Here is an 18584-nt window from a genome sequence, read left to right as displayed (position 1 = left end):
ATGACACCGTACTGTTACTATACTTTACTGTGTCTACGCGTGTACCATATTTTAATCAATTTTATTGACCGTGTATTGGCATACCACGGAAAGCTTGACTGCATTGAAATCTCGGCACAAATTTTCCCACTCTTAAAAAGACATACCTTGGTCCAATGCTATTCATTTTTATGGTTTTTACCATTTTTCTCAAGTAACCTGTCACTTCGGAGAGTCACACCACTTGTATCAGATGAACAAACTGAAACAGAAAATGAGTGCTCGTTATCCATTTTTCCATTTTTGTTTGAGCACAAAATTGATTATGACATTTATCCATTTCCAGTTTTGTGCTCAAATCAAACATGGAAAAAAGTAATTATATATAGACATTTCTACTGTGGCTCTTTTCCATTATGGATTTTGTATTTGTGTTGCGGCTTGTTTACGGTGGCCGTAGAATACATATATATATATCCATCCATCCATCCATTTTCCAAAGCGCTTATCCTACTGGGTCGCGGGGGGTCCGGAGCCTATTCCGGAAGCAGCCCATTACAGGGCACACTCACACACCATTCACTCTCACACGCACGCCTATGGGCAATTTTAGCAACTCCAATTAGCCTCAGCATGTTTTTGGACTGTGGGGGGAAACCGAAGTATCCAGAGGAAACCCCACGACGACATGGGGAGAACATGCAAACTCCACACACATGTAACCCAGGCGGAGACTCTCTCTATATATATTTAATTAGAGGGTAGGATCACTCAAGGCAAATAGGTCCTGGGTGAGGAACCAGACGAATTGCAGCTCAGAATACCCCTTATGAAGAGTAAAACCATGGATTTACTTTTTTCCTCCCCCGGACGCGGGTCACAGGAGCCCCCCCTGGAGCCAGGCCTGGGGGTGGGGCTCGATGGTGAGTGCCTGGTGGCCAGGTCTGCACTCATGGGGCCTGGTGAAGAAGAAGGCACGTGGGTTCCGCCTCAAGAAGGGGGACCAGAGGGTGTATTCCAACCATAGGTGGATCACACTCCTCAGCCTTCCTGGTAAGGTCTATTTGGGGGTTCTGGAGAGGAGGGTCTGTCAGATAGTCGAACCTCGGATTTAGGAGGAGCAGTGTGGTTTTCGCCCTGGCCGAAGAACAGTGGACCAGCTCTATACTCTCAGCAGGGTCCTGGAGGGTTTATGGGAATTTGCCCAACCAGTCTACATGTGCTTTGTGGACTTGGAGAATGCATTTGAACGCGTCCCTCGAAGAGTCCTGTGGGGAATGCTCCGGGAGTATGTGGTGCCGGGCTACCTTATAAAGGCTGTTCGGTCCCCATACAACCATGTCAGAGCTTGGTCCGCATTGTTAGCAGTAAGTCGTACTCGTTTCCGGTGAGGGTTGGACACCGATTCTGTTCATAACTTTTATGGACAGAATTTCTAGGCGCAGCCAGGGCATTGAGGGTATCCGGTTTGGTGACATCCGGATTAGGTCTCTGCTTTTTGCAGATGATGTGGTTCTGTTTGCCTCATCAGACCGTGACCTTTAGCTCTCACTGGAGCAGCTTGCAGCCGAGTGTGAAGCGGCTGGGATGAAAATTAGCACCTCCAAATCTGAGACCATGGTCCTCAGCTGGAAAAGGGTGGAGTGCTCTCTCCGGGTCGGGGAGGAGGTCCTTCCCCAAGTGGAGGAGTTTAAGTATCTCGGGGTCTTTCACGAGTGAGGGAAGGATGGAGCAGGAGATCGACAGGCGGATCGGTGCGGCGTCAGCAGTGATGCAGGCGCTGCATCGGTCTGTCATGGTGAAGAAGGAGCTGAGCCAAAAGGCAAAGCTCTCGATTTACCAGTCAATATACGTTCCTATCCTCACCTATGGTCATGAGCTATGGGTAGTAACCAAAAGAACTAGAAGGCTGAAATGAGTTTCCTCTGCAGGGTGGCTGTGCTCTCCTTTAGAGATCAGTCATTTAGGAGAGACTCAGAGTAGAGCTGCTGCTCCTCCGCATTGAGAGGAGCCAGAAGAGGTGGCTCGGGCATCTGCTTAGGATTCCTCCTGGACACCTCCCTGGTGAGGTGTTCCGGGTATGTCCGACTGGGAAGAGGCCCTGGGGAAGACCGAGGACAATCTGGACGATCTATGTCTCTCGGCTGGCCTGGGAACGCCTCGGGATTCCCCCGGAGGAGCTGGATGAAGTGGCCGGGGAGAGGAAAGTCTGGGTTTCCCTACTGATACTGCTGCCCCTGCGACCTGACCTTGGATAAGCGGAAAATAATGGATGGATGGATGGATGGATGTGTAGAAGGCACCCCCCACAGTCCAATCACATGCTGAGGTTACCAAATTGCCCATAGGTGTGCATGTGTGAGTGTGCCCTGTGATGGATTAGCACCCCATCCTGGGTTGTTCCCTGCCATAGGCTCCAGACCTCCCACCACCCTTACATAAGTGGTTTCAGGAAAAAAAATATCCAATCAATGTCAAATGAGGTGAGTAGCACATTACAAATATATGGCTGTCATGGAATTGACTAGGCATAAGTGCAGCTAGGCTGAATTTCTAACCATCTCTTGCTTTAAATATATGACAAACCACTTATTCCGGTCTTGAAATGAAAATAATACTTACTTCCAGAAAAGTGGGAAAAAAATCTAAAAGAAACTAACTTTGGAGGTATTAGAATGACTGGGTTTCATTGCAGTCGTCTATAACATCTTTTTGCCATTCATTCGACCCTACTTACTTAATTCTAATAAATTAACAGTCTCAGTTGTAAATAAACCAGGTGTAAAAATTTAATTAAAATGAACGTAGAGTGCAATACCAGCTACATGCTGATCAAAGAAAGTGGGTCATGGAATATGACCGTTTATTCTCAAATAATAACAAGTTCAGTCCATGTACAAATCGATCGTGATTAGGCTACTGAATGAGGGCAGCAGAGCCAAGGTGGATTTCCTCTAGGGTTTGTCATTTGCCACAAAGACAGTTCTGGGAAAGAAGCTGTATGAGAGAGTCAAAGGTTCAAATGTGTTCATTAAAACAAAAATAGGTGCAATAGGTCTCTCAGGCAGGCATTGAGGCAGGTTTGTTTATCTTGTTTTTGAACTAGAACAGTGGTAAAAGATTTGAAGCAGACAGAAATGCTTCAGAGATTAGTTGTCCTTTAGGACATCTGGGAAAGTATACCAGGAGACCACCTCAGGAGGCCACCTCAGGAGGCCACCTCAGGAGACCACCTCAGGAGGCCACCTCAGGAGACCACCTCAGGAGACCACCTCAGGAGGCCACCTCAGGAAAGTGGTGTAGAGGAGACAGTAGGGTCAGCCGGTCCCTGGAATAGCTGGGATTAAGGACCTTGCTCAAGGGCCCAGTGGTGGGATCACTGACCTAGAGATTTGCTGACAGCTTTCTGAGTCCCAACCCATGGCGCTACCCCCAACAATTTGTTTTTATTATATTATTATTTAATACTTTTTTGGCAGTGCATAATTCCATATACAGTGCTGTGCAAAAGTCTTAGGCAGTTAAAAGAAATGTTTAAATCTTTTCTCTGGCTTGTATGCGCACATTTTATCAGAACAAAAAATACAATTTAACATACACAAATCAAAAGTAACAACAAAAACTAGTAAAAAATTTCTTCTGTTCTCCAAAAAGTTACTGATATCTTATTGAATAGCTAGATGAACACCACTTCAGTTCCCAAACCTCTGGGGCATCCCAGCCATTTCATGTGCTTATTAAATTTCACCCCCAGCTCACTTAATTAGTTAAAGTCAATTAAATATTAGCTATACAAGATGTGCTAGTGGTCAAGTCAAAAAGTGCATGGGTGTGTTGTATAGTTGCCTGAAAAATTGGGATGATTTTAGCAGAGGTTCTGAAATGGCTAAGCTAACACTTTGACAGATATAATAGCAGTTTTACACCAACATAAAGATCATTTAAACATCATTTTCTTTGCCTGCCTAAGATACTTGCACAGTACCATATGTTATTGTTATTTTTTAGTTGTGATGTCTTTATAATTGTTCTAAAATGTAGAGAATAATACAAATTAACCTTTCTATGGGTAGGTGTTTCCAGACTTTTGGCTGGTACTGTATCTTTGGAACCTTACAGATAGCAAGTCAACAGGGTCTTTTTTATTGTTGCAATTGAGACCCAGATTGGGGTTACATTCTTTTTCGCAGGTCTGTTTTTTCAAAGGCTTCCAGATCTTCAGTTATGTAATCTGGATGGAGAGAAATTGCTGTTAATTTTCACAATTGGTTGAAGAGGGCATACTGAAGCTGATGATAACCTTTTTGAGGTGTTAGTTTGGAGGGTGAGAGCAGTTACTTTCTCATTTTTAGTGACAAATTTCAGTTGTACAGTAATTTTATAACAAGTATGGTAATTTCAGTAAGTGCTTGATAGGCAGTGACTGATTTTCATTGGAATTTCTTTGGAATTATTGATGACTTCCAGACAGTGGATTGGTTGTCGATGGTCGACTAGATTATGCTTGAATTCTTTCACTTGTTCCTGTTAAACTATTTCTGCTTTGTTTTGGTGGTTTTGTCTTTCAGTACTTCTCTAGGCTTGCTGCCTTAAAGTTTTTGGGCCATTAAGCTTATTGTGTAAATGTTAGAGATGCGCTGATTGTAATTTTCTTGGCTGATTCTGATTTTCGATTATTTTCCAAGTGTCACCTGCCGATACCCATTTTTGCTGATTCCGATTTTCTTTCTAAGAACTATAATTCATAACATATTAAAACAAAAATCAACTTATCTTTCAATGCAAAATTATTTTCATAATAAAAGAAATCAAGCTTTACAATTTCCCCCAAACTGCACTAAGTTACAGGATCTTCTCTCACTTAAGAGAGAGGAGAGGTAAAGAGCATGCACTGATTACAGCACATTGCCACACCCATCACATGACAAACCACCTCAGGTTTGAGAACCTGGGTGCAGCCATATGGTGGGTGATACCGCAGCACCACACCAGTCTGAATGGACCACTGTGAGTTTTTTTCTGATGGCTGGAGTGCCAATCCTGCCACCAATTCCCAAGTTATTCCCTGTATGTTGGAGGACCTGCTTGTAGGGCTGGATGTAGATTAAAGTAGAAGCAAATACAGATTTAGGCTCTTGCTCAAAGTAGAATTACTCCAGGCCTTCATGGGATTTGAACCAGCAATCTTCCAGTTTGCTGGCACAGATCCTTAGCCTCAGAGCCACCACTCCTCTCACTTCAACAAGCCTCAAAATAAGTTGCTGTACATCCAGCTATATCGGACATATTTTACTTTACCAAACAAGAGCAGGTGCAACACATTTAAATACCAACACAAACGTCAGTTACTTTTATCATTTACCAGTATGTTTAAATACGCCGGATAACATGACGATTAATTTTTAATTTTTTTTACTTAATATCCATAGTCCATAGGTTACAAAGCTCCAAATAAAACTGAAGTGTACTATTCCCTTCCAAATAACAATAGGTGCAAGGTAATATTTTTCATACCAACATGGCATGTGTCATGACCTGCGCATCCAGTCCTCGTGTGTGCCACACCCCCTGATCATCCATGTGTGCTCCCCCGATTGTGCCCAGCTGCTTTCTATCAGTCTGTGTGTCTTAGTCCGCATCTGAGTCCGTATTCCCCAGATCTGTCATTGATGTTGTTTGGCATGTTCTCTGATCTGCCCTTAAATAAACCCTCATATGCTGAGTCCTCGCCTGCCTGCCTCATCCTTCCCCGCTTCCTGCCTTTCCGTCTGCCACCGGTCATAACAAAATGACAGATCTTGAAGGGAAAAAGCTCCTCGACGCTGAAGAAGAGTACCTTGCGATCTCCAACGAGGTATTCCATTGGCTGCGACAGCCCGGCATTCGGGAAGACCCTGAAGCCAGCTACGCGCTCGATCGATGCTGGGACACCCTCGAGGGGATGTCCCTACCCAGCAAAGCGAAAGCGTGGGAGGAAGTATTGGAGAACCTCCTGCGGCTGCGGGAAAGAACATGGGTTTGGCTGGTGAAGCAGGCGGCCGTCGAGGATGGACTGCACGACCAGCTGTCAGCCGATGCGTCCCGGAGCCCGGCTAAAGTGGAGAGAGAAGAGATGGAGCCTTCGCCAGTGGGAGGAAACATCGGAAATCTTTGTGGACGCTACCCAGGTCTCTGCTATCTCCGCTATCTGCGGCAGCCATGCCAGCATTTCTCCCCTTGGTTAGGATGCGCCTGACTTTTAAAGGGCCAAGGGCGACCGAGGATGCCATTCCCCGGATCCCCAGGACCCTTAATGGGGCAGTGCCTGCCCTTAAGGCATCAACCCTAGCCGCTGCACCTGGCAGTCCTGTTTTGCCTGTCCTACCCGTGCTTGATCGGCCTATCCTGCCCGTGCCTGATCGGCCTGTCCCGCCTGTGCCTGATCGGCCTGTCCCGCCTGTGCCTGATCGGCCTGTCCCGCCAGCGCCTGACGTGGCTGTCCCACCTGATCTCGAGCTGCCCAGCAAGGCTCCGGCTCCTGTGGCGCCTCCTGCCGGTCCTGAGTCGGCAGTTCCTGCGGTGTCCCCTGCTGGTCCTGAGTCGGCGGTTCCTGCGGTGTCCCCTGCCGGTCCTGAGTCGGCGGTTCCTGCGGTGTCCCCTGCCGGTCCTGAGTCGGCGGTTCTTGCGGTGTCCCCTGCCGGTCCTGAGTCGGCGGTTCCTGCGGTGTCCCCTGCTGGTCCTGAGTCGGTGCACCTCCTGCTGCTCTGCCCATCCCTGAGGCTCCTGCTACGGCGCCTGCACCTCCTGCTGCTCCGCCTGTCCCTGAGGCTCCCGCTCACTACGCCCGAGGCTCCGCCAGATGTCCCGGCGACGCCCATGCCTGCTGTGGCACTCAAGGTTCCACCGGTATCAGAAATCCATGAGGGTCTCCTTTCCAGGTTGAGCACACTGAAAATCGACCGATTCCGGTCCCTGGCCGGTCACTCGGTGCGTCTATAGTAAATCTGCTTTGTAATTGATTAAGGTCTCAATAGTATAGGTAGGGATATGGTTCCCTTCATAAAACTCTCTAAAGTAAGTCATGATATTTTATTGATCTCTGTAGGGGAATTCTCTTTTGGCCTATTCCGTCTTGGCAGTCACAGCGCAAGGTCATCCAGCGTCCAGAACCCCTAGAACAATTGGCGTTAAGAGCCTTGCTCAAGGGCCTAGTTGCGGTATCACTATACTGGCAACCTTCCAATCACAGGCACAGAGTTCTAACTCACAAAGCTACACACCATGGCTATGGTCTCATGAGGATTTTATGAAGCTTACTATGGGCTCTATCACTGTGCTGTGTAACACATGGCCCAGAGACCTGTGTTTCTGAAGGCATCCTGTGAGAACATAAAGTTTCATCTTCCATAAACATCCTGTCTTGTGTAACACCAGACAAAGCAATATGCCCTTGGTAATATAACATATCTGCTTAAATCTAAGCTAAACAGCAACACGCTGATTTCGTTTGATGTAGACTCAGTTTAACCTACTGAATAGACCCCACATTGACATGACTATAAATGTAAAAACTGGTCTAGAACGTTATGTAGATGTATGGGGCCGTTTTTAAAGTTTCTAGTGAGAGTCATCTAACTTTTAAAATGTTGCTTTTTTTTTTTTTTTTTTGAGTTTTAGCAATTTGATAGAGAAAATTCCTGACCACCACCAGATCTCAGTTATTAGAAGCTGTTTGCCAGTTTCTTTGTCTAATACTTATGTTATAGTTCTTTCTCTCCCAAGTAGAAACTGGTTTCTTGCTTTAATTGCTGTATCACACTACAAAGTGAGTTGGATTTCATACTGGCTTGAGACCCTGATGCTTAATCTGTGTCTGTACTACTCTGACATTGATTTGATACTAAAAAATTACAGCAGTTCCTAATATATCACCTGGTCTTTTGATCTTCAAACAAGTTATAAAGACCTTGATCTTTTAAGCCTGACTAAGGGGCATCTTGGAGATATTTCCCCTTTATCCTAAAAGCTTAAAACTATTAATCCAACCAATGATATTTTTGCTACTTGTCCAAACCACAAGTAAGTCTGTCCATTTCTCTGTGTTTGTGGAACACTCTTGCGGTCAAATGGACGCTGTTCCTTAGTGTTTCTGCTTTAATTTACCTGCTTCCTTTTCCCATGTTTTTGGTAGTATGTTACTTTCCTACTTATCTTAAAAATAACGGTCTGCACCTCAGTCTATCCCTTTCGTACATGGTGTTCCTCTTCACATTGATGTTCTACCAAGCCTGCTGATGAGCTTTCAGTATTTGTCATCCGTAAAATTATGTTTATGTCCTGCAGCTCATCTTTAATGTTTGTGATTCTGCCCTTTGCACGAACAGATACTGTGACTGAACCTGTCTGTTCAATACTTATTCATAAATACTCTTTGAATAGAGGGAAACTTCAATTTTCATTTGATAGTTTGTCACTTACCAGCATAAATCCTGTAACAGGTCAACATCGTGGGGGTAGTTGCACAAACCTGAAGGAAGGATTTTAAAATGTTACAGAGAGGTGGAGAAATAGCTTCTCACTTATTGCTGCCAAGGGAGAAGTCTCTGAAGTAGTGGACAGTTTATTAGGCAGTGAACACTTGCGTATTAGAACAATAATGTATGATATCCAGCTGAATACATTTCAGTGGATGTACAGTCAGGTCCATAATTCTTAGCAACCTTTTTGAAAATTTGAAAAAAGGCAATATAGGCCTTTGAGTAGCTCCAGCAATTATTTACATGTTTTAATCTCTGTTCTAATATGTGCTTTTGTACTAGAGTTACACACACAATTATAATACTGATTTTTCTCAAACGGGGATATGTAGGGTTTATGACAAGTCTATCACAATTCATTATCTTTTCCAAAGTAGTCTGTCTTCCAAAACTGTGATCTGACCTTTTAATTCGTCACTAGGGTATAAGAGAGAGAACACATGAAATATATTATGATGTCCATAATATTGTCATCCATCATAATCAGGCAAGTCAAGTAATCATCACTTTAATAAATACAAGTACAGAAAAAGAGAAGTGGGTAAACTTAACCACTTTAGGGCAATTAAGGTGACTCCTACCACCATGAACACTTGAAATTTCTTAGAATAAAGGCAAGAGTATTTGTGTGTGTGTTTGTTTGTTTCAATCATAGAATAGATAAAATGGTGGAGTAGAGTTTCAGATGTCAAGACCTTCAGTTCCCATTTTATACACTAATTGTCTTAGAGATCAAAAATGTAACATTAAACCGTAAGACTCCATGTCATCGTACTGCCTGGAACACAGTGAAAGTCCTTAATCACTGAAACGGCACAATAAAATATCATTCATCATTTGAATCTTCTATCAGCATGTTTTTGTGATTCATACCCACCATCACATAAAATAAAGGGTAACTTAATCCACATGGATAATGCACATGAACAAATATCCAGATAACTCTGCCAGGACACTGAGGCGAAGAGGTATTCGATGCTCCATAGACCCTTAACACATAAATGGTTTTGTGTTTATCAGTCACCTCAGTCTTCAAAATTCTGTTGAAAACCCTTTATCTGAACTCAAGTGGACAGTGGATGCAAATGCGAAGACAAGCCGTGATGCCTGGTGCAGATACTAAGCCAGTGTTGTTCTGACCAAAAAAACATTCTCTCCAGACATGCATATATCAGCATCATATGAAAAGGTACCATTTCACAAGGAAGTCCTATCACAAGGGAAGAAGTGAGATTTTCTAAACCCAAAATGTATTTATTGTGGATATTAGATGTTGTGGTTTTTCTCACACTTTTCTGCACCAGAAATTGAATCTTTACTCGTTTTGCATCAAAGTAGTAAAACAGTGACATTGTTATTGTTGTTGTTGTAATGCACTATGTAAATTAAATGTTTGACAAAAGAAATAAAGAAATAATATATATTTAATCTATGCAGTGCTTTTCCAAAGATAAAAAGAGCAACAGGACCAGTAAATATTTGGACACCCCAGTTGCTCCCCAGTTCTGCCCAACTTGTTGATCAGTCAGTCATGGCATATCTGCAGCTAGTGATCCGCAAAATATACCAAGGGAAACGCAACAAGAAGTGCAGCTGCAAACACAAGAAGGATCAGCACAGTGATACCGCTTCACGTTTTCTTGTCTCTCCTCCACAGGAATACACAATAGACGTTTTCTTCCGCCAAAGCTGGAAGGATGAACGGCTGAAGTTTCACGGACCAATGAATATCCTCCGTTTGAACAATCTCATGGCCAGCAAGATCTGGACCCCAGACACGTTTTTCCACAATGGGAAGAAATCCGTGGCCCATAATATGACCATGCCGAACAAACTGCTGCGAATTATGGATAATGGCACGTTGCTGTACACAATGAGGTATGGTTCTGCCCGAGAGTGTTTTTCAGAAAGACATGCTTCTTAAGAGTTTTTGTGAATTTTAAACATCCATCCATTCATCCATTTTCTGTACCTACTTGTCCTATTATTGGTCACTGCGGTCCGGAGATGAGAGGCCAGTTACAGCCCCCTCCAAAAGTATTGAATCAACAAGGCCAATTAATTTGTTTTTGCCGTGCACTTAAGACATTTATGTGTGTAATCAAAATATGAATACGAGACGAGAGATCAGAGTTTCAGCTTTTACTCCCTGGTATGTACGTCTAGATACATTAAAGAACATAAAACCTAACACATTTTGTATAACCCATCCAGTATTTCCAGTGAGCAAAAGCATTGGAGCATGACAAGCGACACGTGTTTCTTGTTACCCAGGTGTGTCATATAAGATTGATTGTTTAATCATTACTATCCCTGGATATCTAATCTCAGTTTAAGCTTTGGCTTTCACCTGTGAAGATTGCATTTGTGCTTCAGAAGGGTAGACTAACGTGAAGACGGGAGAGCTGTCTATGGAAGAAAAGCATACCATCCTGAAGCTGAGAAAAGGGGGAGAATCCATCAGAGGTGTTTCAAAGACATTGGGCATAGCCAGCAGCATCATTTTAAAATGTTCTGAAAAAGAAACGAATGAAACCCCTGGTGTACTGAGCAACAGACATCAAACTGTTCATTCAAAGAAAATGACAACAGCCGATGTCAGACAAATGGTGAGAGCAGAAAAGAAAAACCCCCAAAACAGCAGTACGTAATATGAACAACCTCCAAAGAACAGGGATGGAAATATCACAGTCTGCTGTTGAAAGGAGACCACAATATAGAGGCCATACTACAAGATGCAAAGCACTCATCTGCAGTAAAAATCAGAATGGACTTTGCCAAAAAAAAAAAGATGAACCACAACAGTTCTGGAAATTTTATAGACTGATGAGGCAAAGATTAACCTTTACCAAAGTGATTGAGAAACCAAAGTATGGAGAAAGGAGGGATCTGCTCTAAACATCTTAAACATAGTGTGTAAAGCATGGTAGAGTAATTGTGTTAGCAGCAGAATGAACAGCGGACGTCTTTAGAGACATTGTCTGCCAGTTTACAGAGAAATGCATCCAAACTAATTGGGAGGAACTTTATCATGCCCCACACCCCAACCAGGCTAACATTATAGAAAAAACACAGTAGAGCATATGTTTACGAGGTGTCCTTTTATGATGCTTTATTTAAAATTTACTGGCCTCGAAGATGTTAGAGGTTCTGGTAGTCAGTATGGATTTTTGTAGCAGATGATAGCTAATAAATTTAATTTATTTGTAAAGCATTTCTAGGATGCTAGGTTTTTGTACAAAAAAATTCTTTGCGGTCCAAGAATTAAGAGGATGCTTAAGGATGACAGCTTCATAAAGCATTCATAATACAATATGAGGATGGCTATAACGTGTTATGAATGTTTTTGTAGACTCCTATAGAAGAGGTGTTCATAGAAAGTGTTACCGTTGCTTTGTACTGTATGTTGCCCAGTTTTCATGAATCCAGATACATTGCTGAGAGCCTGATTCACATCCGCAGACAGGCCTTGGCTTATTGGGCTAAATGATGGATACACTGACTCTCAGCCCCTCTTTCATGTTGCACTGAGGTGACCTTCCCACCAAACTATAATTTATTGCGGGTCTGTGTCCTGAACAAGCTACATCCAGTGTAACTGGTGTGTAGGAGAGTCTGACTACACTGCACCCACCCCCCCTTAGGCTGACCGTTCAGGCTGAGTGCCCCATGCACCTAGAGGATTTCCCCATGGATTCTCATTCCTGCCCCCTGAAGTTCGGCAGCTGTGAGTACACACACACATATGTTTGTATTCCTACCTTATGTTCATAAGGAAAAAACCAAAATCCAGTAATGATGACCTTAACCCCTTTCCAGCCCTAACCTTAACTATACGGAACCAAGCAAAATACAAGACATTTTGCATTTTTAGTTTTTTGATTGCAGTTGTGGTCACCGATTCTTATAATATTGAGGTTATCCTTATAGGAAGCATAAAATTGGTCCCCACAACATCCAAATAATGTGTTTTTATCACATTGTAAGGGCAGGTTAGAACATCAACACAAAACGCTGAAACTCCAGTCTTATGCTGCATTTGAACTGACAGAAATTAGGGCCCTGCCAATGTGGGGTAGCTGGACAAAATAAGATGGTTTTGTGTTCTACACTTTATTTAGCTTATAAGACTTATGATGACATTGCAAAGATTAAAAAATGCCTCGCAGAAGTCTAGATCTTCATCCATCTGTCCATCTACTTTACAACTGCTTAACATTGTCACGATTTTAGGATTGTTTGGCGAGTGGGACCGGGGGCACATCAGATGTAAACAGACGTGTGGGGTGATTTCCCTTTTATACAGTCAAGGGTGACTCTCAGATTGCCGCTCTGGTCATTCTGGGCCTTTTTCTCGGCAGATGCTTACACAACAACAGAGGTGACATACATCTGGACCCGCAACGCCTCCAAGTCCGTCGAGGTGGCGCCAGATGGTTCCAGACTGAACCAGTATGACTTGCTGGGGCAGACCGTAGGAAAAGAGACCATAAAATCCAGCACGGGTAAGTGCAGACTGGGAAGACTGTACCTTCAGTGAAACAAGCCATTAAAGGTAGTATACAGCAAGTGGAGTTTGTAAAGGAGCATATTGGACTCCATTCACTCTGAGTTACAGTTACATGCATGCCAAAGCAATGTTTATTTTTCATCATTTGCTAGATATCTAAGGTTTTTCTTTATAATTGTCACGGATCCGGGCGGATTTGGAGCGAGGCCGAGGCATAATACAGGGAGTAATGTGGATGATCCACTTGTGGCTGAAAGGGACAACTGGGGTTTATTAACCGAATGAAAACACAAGAAAACACTAACAAAATCAAAAGACCACGAGGGGGCAAAAAACAATAGATAAACAAAGACTAAAGTTACAAACGGGTCAGGTAAACAGGCAGGTAGTCAATATACATCTAACATCAAGAATCACAAACAACGAACCACTAGAGAACACAACTCGGACAGGAACTTAAACAGGAAAACTGAACTGGATAATGAGACAGCAGGAGTGAGACAGACAATTAACCAATAGGGGAAGGTGCAGGACAACGAGCAATCAGGGAAACACACAAGGGCAGGAACAAGAATGAGCAACAGGTGGAACTAATCAGCTCAGAGAACTGGGAGGGGAAAACCTAAGACTGACAGAAAGAAGGGAACAGAATCTGCACTAGGGGAGCAGACATGTAGAAACAAGCACAAGACATGAAACCAAAACCAAATACAAATCACAAGACAAAGGAACAAGAAAACTCATACAAAATACAAAAACAGAGGTGGGATTCAAGCACCGCGACGAAAGGGATTTGTAGGTAGCCGCATGCGGCTGACAAGAAACCGAGGAAACACAAAGACTGACAGGAGGGTCAGGATAGCCAGCGAACTATGAATGCTAATGTAAATACCAATATCTGGTAATCAATAATTACAATTATGGGTATGACGATGAAGATGATATTTTAAATGGAGGAGAGAAGGTCAAAGGAGGTTCCTGATGACAGTAGGTAATTTAGACAGTAAGTTCTGCAGAGAATCATCACCACCACCACATGCATGAAAAAAATCTTGGGGTTTAAAGTCAATGAACTTTTTCTGCAAAGTCAAACTCTTTTTGAACAATGAAGTTGCCAGTCGAGCTGCAAAGTGCCACTGAGCTGAGATGGCAGAGTCACTTCACCTAAGACACTAAATCTTACTTTACATCTTAAATTTTTATAAAATACATATAGATGAAGAGTTTTAGCATATGAGTGATTAAATGTTTATCAGTTAAATGCTAAATATACCTTTGATAGCTAAACCTTAGATGAAAAATTTCTAACTTGATTATTGTCAGGGTCAGCTTCTGTTGTCTCAGTCTTTTGTGTCCCTTCCCCGTTTGGCCATTGATCATTACTGAAACAATTTTGTTTATTTACACCAACTCTAAGTAAACCAGAAATGTCCTTCCACAGAATCAAAGTCAGACTGAAATGCTTTTGAATGGGTTATTATTCTTTATATTGTCAAGTTATGTAGAAGGGTTGGACGAAATAGTGGGGAAATGAAAAAGAACTTTGAAGTCCTGTGGAGTAAAGTCCCACCTCATGTTTAACTTTCGGGCCGGGAACGTCGTCCACGTGGCAGCTTATGTTCATGCTACACTTGGCTGCGGGTGCGGATGGTTGCGGTCGGTGCTGCATACAGGTGTGATATTCCACCAGACCAGGAGAGGGCAGATGTATTGCAACAAACACAAATATAAGCAGTGTAATGAAATGGGTAAACTTTTATCAACGGTTTTAAAGTTTTTAGTCAAGGCTGGGCGGTATTACAGTAATAAGGTATACTTTGGTTTTTTGAAATCCTTACGACTAAATTAGCCGGGATCGAATCCTCCCACCACCTGCTCAGTAATTTAAATTGACAAAATTTCAAAATGACAGAATAGTATTGCTTTTTAAAATACTATATACTGTAAATCGGACATGTATGTACCTCTGACCCATAACTCACCGTAACTACAACAAACTATTCTTTCGTTGTTGGGGCTGCCACCTACTAGAAATAACTAATTAACTGTCTTGCACATACACGGTTGATGTGCATGGATGCGCTATGTTTCCTCTAGACAAATTCTCAGTCATCAGCGGCCAACCCCTGATGATGACATTTGTTACGTCCCCTTGTCCACAACCGAAAGCGCACACAGAAAATTGAAGTATGAATTGGCCTTATCTGCATCACAATTATAAATGGAGATGCAAAGGTGAGCTGTATTAGGCTGAATGCCAGTTAGCAGTGTTTGTGAGCTATAAAAGAGGTGTAACAATTGGCACTTTGGTGTGTGAGTTCTCAAAGTAACATGAGGTGACTAATAGGGTTTAATAAAAGGTCAGATAGTTGGTGCTATAGATGCATTGGTCATAAAAACAGTAAAATTACTTAATTTGTTAAGGGGTACAGGCCCAGCAATTGTGACGGCGTATGAGAAATATGGACCAGCTGCCTCAGCTAAAAGGAACAGTCTTTTTAAGTAGAAACTCAGCAACAGGCATGTGGTTAGATACTTCAGAGCTTGTATCCAAGGCTAGAGCATTAAAACCTGGACTCCTGTGCAACAGAGAAAACGAATAGTCTGACAAGTCATCTTTTCAACTTTTTACTGCATCTAGATGGGTTTACGTTTGGGGGAAACAATGTGGGAGGTTTGTAATGGTGTGAGCAGGTGTTTTACGGGAGCCATTAGGTCCAATGATTACTCTGCATGGTTATATACCGACCACATAATATGAGGTTATTTTAGAGAACCACGTGTGCACTATTGTGCAACCAATGTCCCTCATGATGTTCCCATATTTCACGATGATAATGCCACCTTACAGACTTTTCTCGAGTTTCAAGATTTTGCTAACACTGTGTTATCGTGTACATTTACTTATGCATATTTTGTTATTTTAGCAGACACTGTTGTTTAAAGTGACTTGGTTTGCAAAATTCTCTGAATTTTTGAAGTTGGAAACTTTCCCTGGGAATATATATGTGTAGGAAAAATTAGCTCCAATAATTTTGATCTCCATCGATGTTTAAGGAAATTAATTATTCTTTTATTATTTATTATTTGATTATGGGGGCATGGTGGTGCAGTGGTTAGCACTGTTGCCTCACACCTCTGGGACCCGGGTTTGAGTCTCCACCTGGGTCACATGTGTGCGGAGTTTGCATGTTATCCCCATGTCGTCGTGGGGTTTCCTCTGGGTACTCCGGTTTCCCCCCACAGTCCAAAAACATGCTGAGGCTAATTGGAGTTGCTAAATTGCCCGTAGGTGTGCATGTGCGTGTGTGTGTGTGTGTGTGTGTGTGTGTGTGTGTGTGTGTGTGTGTGTGTGTGTGTGTGTGTGTGTGTGTGTGTGTGAGAGAGTGTGCCCGGCGATGGGCTGGCTCCCCATCCTGGGTTGTTCCCTGCCTCGTGCCCATTGCTTCCGGGATAGGCTCCGGACCCCCCTGCGACCCAGTAGGATAAGCGGTTTGGAAAATGGATGGATGGATGGATAGTATGCCAAATGATTGGTTCTTCCAAAACAATGAGTCTGCTAATGGGAGACTTCAATGGGATTCACTAATTACCAGTATCGTGCAGTGACCTTGGTTAGAATGATTGCCCACCGAACATATTTCACCAGGTGATGTAGCGATTGCATAGCTAAGGTCTTCTCACGACCATTGAGAGAGAATCTTGGGGTATTTTAAGGTAAGCTTAGCATAGAGAGCTTAGGAGCAAGTTAGAATCAATGATTATTGTGAGCACTGAATGAAACTGAGATTGAAGTTGTATAAAATGCATGCATTTATTTCTAATTAACACTGCACTAACATACGACAGACATTACAGAAACATCAAACACAACACACATAACAGAATAAAACACAGAAAGCACACAATTTTTGAAAGCATGACCTTAAAGTTATAAAATAGGTAAAATTGCACAGATTAGATAAAATGAAAATGAATGGAATATGACTGGAATTTGATTTACTTGGCTGCAGAGGTGATGAAGTCTTTCGTAGTTGGTCGCAGAGGTGTTGAGCTGAGGAGGTGGTGGCATTCAAGAAGGTGCGTCATCTGTGGTGAAGCTTTTAAGGTGGCAAGCTTTCTCTTGGTGTTGGCGCTTTTGTCTGGGCAGCAATATTCACGGGTCAGACTTCACTGGAGGGCTTCGCTCCTCTGAATCTGACGTGCCAGGTTTTATGGTCTAAGGTCCATTGTTGATTATCAGGAACTTCACACCTGGACCAATGGCATGGGCCATCTAACTGGCGGGCTGGTCCGGGGAGGTCTGTAGCAGTCCTTTTGGGATTTATGACCCACTGATGCCATTTTACACTTGATTTTCATTCAGAGCGTGCAACTTTGGATACATGCCATTTTATGACAATACCTGGGCAGATTTGAACCTAGAGGTTCACACCTCATGCAATCTACATTAATTCACAATTTCTTACACCGTGCATGTTGATGGCTCACATCAGTATACCGTGTGGGTGGTTATTGTTGCACATCACCAGATATTGACACTTCATCGGTTACATTCCAAATTCCCATCCAAACAGTACATCTTAACCCTAGATAGAGTTAGGTGTGGCCGTTAGTTCACTGTAATCCCAGTCTCAGTTAAACATCTGTAAATGTCAATTTGTGGTTGGCTTGGCTTTTACACTAATCAGCTATCCATACTCATTAATACACATAAAAAAGTTGAAAAAAAGACAACACTAGGTAATCGTGCATGATACACTTACTTGCACTGAAGGAACCGACTCAAGTGGTTAAGTAGGCGGGGCTATGAGAGGAAACTGAAAGCGGAATGACAGCTGATTCAGAACTCTAAGGATGGACACCTCAAGGGGGCGTGGCTGCGGGGAGTGATGTCACACAATAAGAGCCAGCTTTTATTTCTAGGAACATTTCCTGAACGTTAGAATTGAGGTACGGGAACATTCAAAGTGTCCAGTCTTTCCTTATGTTCCCAGAGTGTTATCCCATTACTACAACTATTACTACAACTAAGACTAATAACATAAACATAAAGGGCGTGGTAGAGCATGGAGTAGCACTATGGTCATGGGTTCGAGGCTTAGTGCTGCATTTACAGTATACGCATATTGCATAAATACTTTTATTATGAAACAATATTTTAGTATGATGTTAAAAGGATGTTCAGATAATGTTATTGTACCAATATTGATAGAACTTTAACTTTTGTTAATATATAAAACTTAAAAAAAATAAAAAAAAGATTTTATATAACGGTAGCTAAAGTTCAGGGAACCTTCCCTGTTGGCTGGGTATTGGTATGAATTTAAAACTGGAATAAGTACCATTTGTTGCTAGTAGTAAGATTGTTATGTTTAACTCAGAATTTACAAGTTAAACCAGCATCTTTCTGTAATGGTATTCATCTAATCATATGTAAGTACAAAAGTAGTTATATAACTTTATCATAATAATGTTACTAATAATAATAAATGAATATTTTTTAAGTCAACCTTTGCAGAAAAAAGCTTGGACATACCAAGTCACCTTCAAAGGAGAGTAATACTGTGTTGCATCAC

General features: G+C 42.5%; 1 protein-coding gene across 2 annotated transcripts in view; it reads left to right on the top strand.

Moving 5' to 3' along the window:
* The window catches only part of LOC125723172 (gamma-aminobutyric acid receptor subunit alpha-2-like), a 76497-nt gene that overhangs the window by 17762 nt on the left and 40151 nt on the right, over nt 1–18584 (top strand). For both annotated transcript variants that reach the window (XM_048999576.1, XM_048999577.1), the window contains 3 exons: nt 10153–10373; nt 12140–12222; nt 12857–13000. In XM_048999576.1, coding sequence (XP_048855533.1) covers nt 10153–10373; nt 12140–12222; nt 12857–13000 — 448 coding nt within the window. The remainder of the gene's footprint in view (nt 1–10152; nt 10374–12139; nt 12223–12856; nt 13001–18584) is intronic.

The sequence above is a fragment of the Brienomyrus brachyistius genome, unplaced genomic scaffold (genome assembly GCF_023856365.1).
Source record: "Brienomyrus brachyistius isolate T26 unplaced genomic scaffold, BBRACH_0.4 scaffold46, whole genome shotgun sequence".
In the NCBI taxonomy this organism is placed as follows: Eukaryota; Metazoa; Chordata; class Actinopteri; order Osteoglossiformes; family Mormyridae; genus Brienomyrus; species Brienomyrus brachyistius.
Note: the sequence above shows the minus strand (reverse complement) of the source record. Positions and strands in the feature narration are given on the sequence as shown.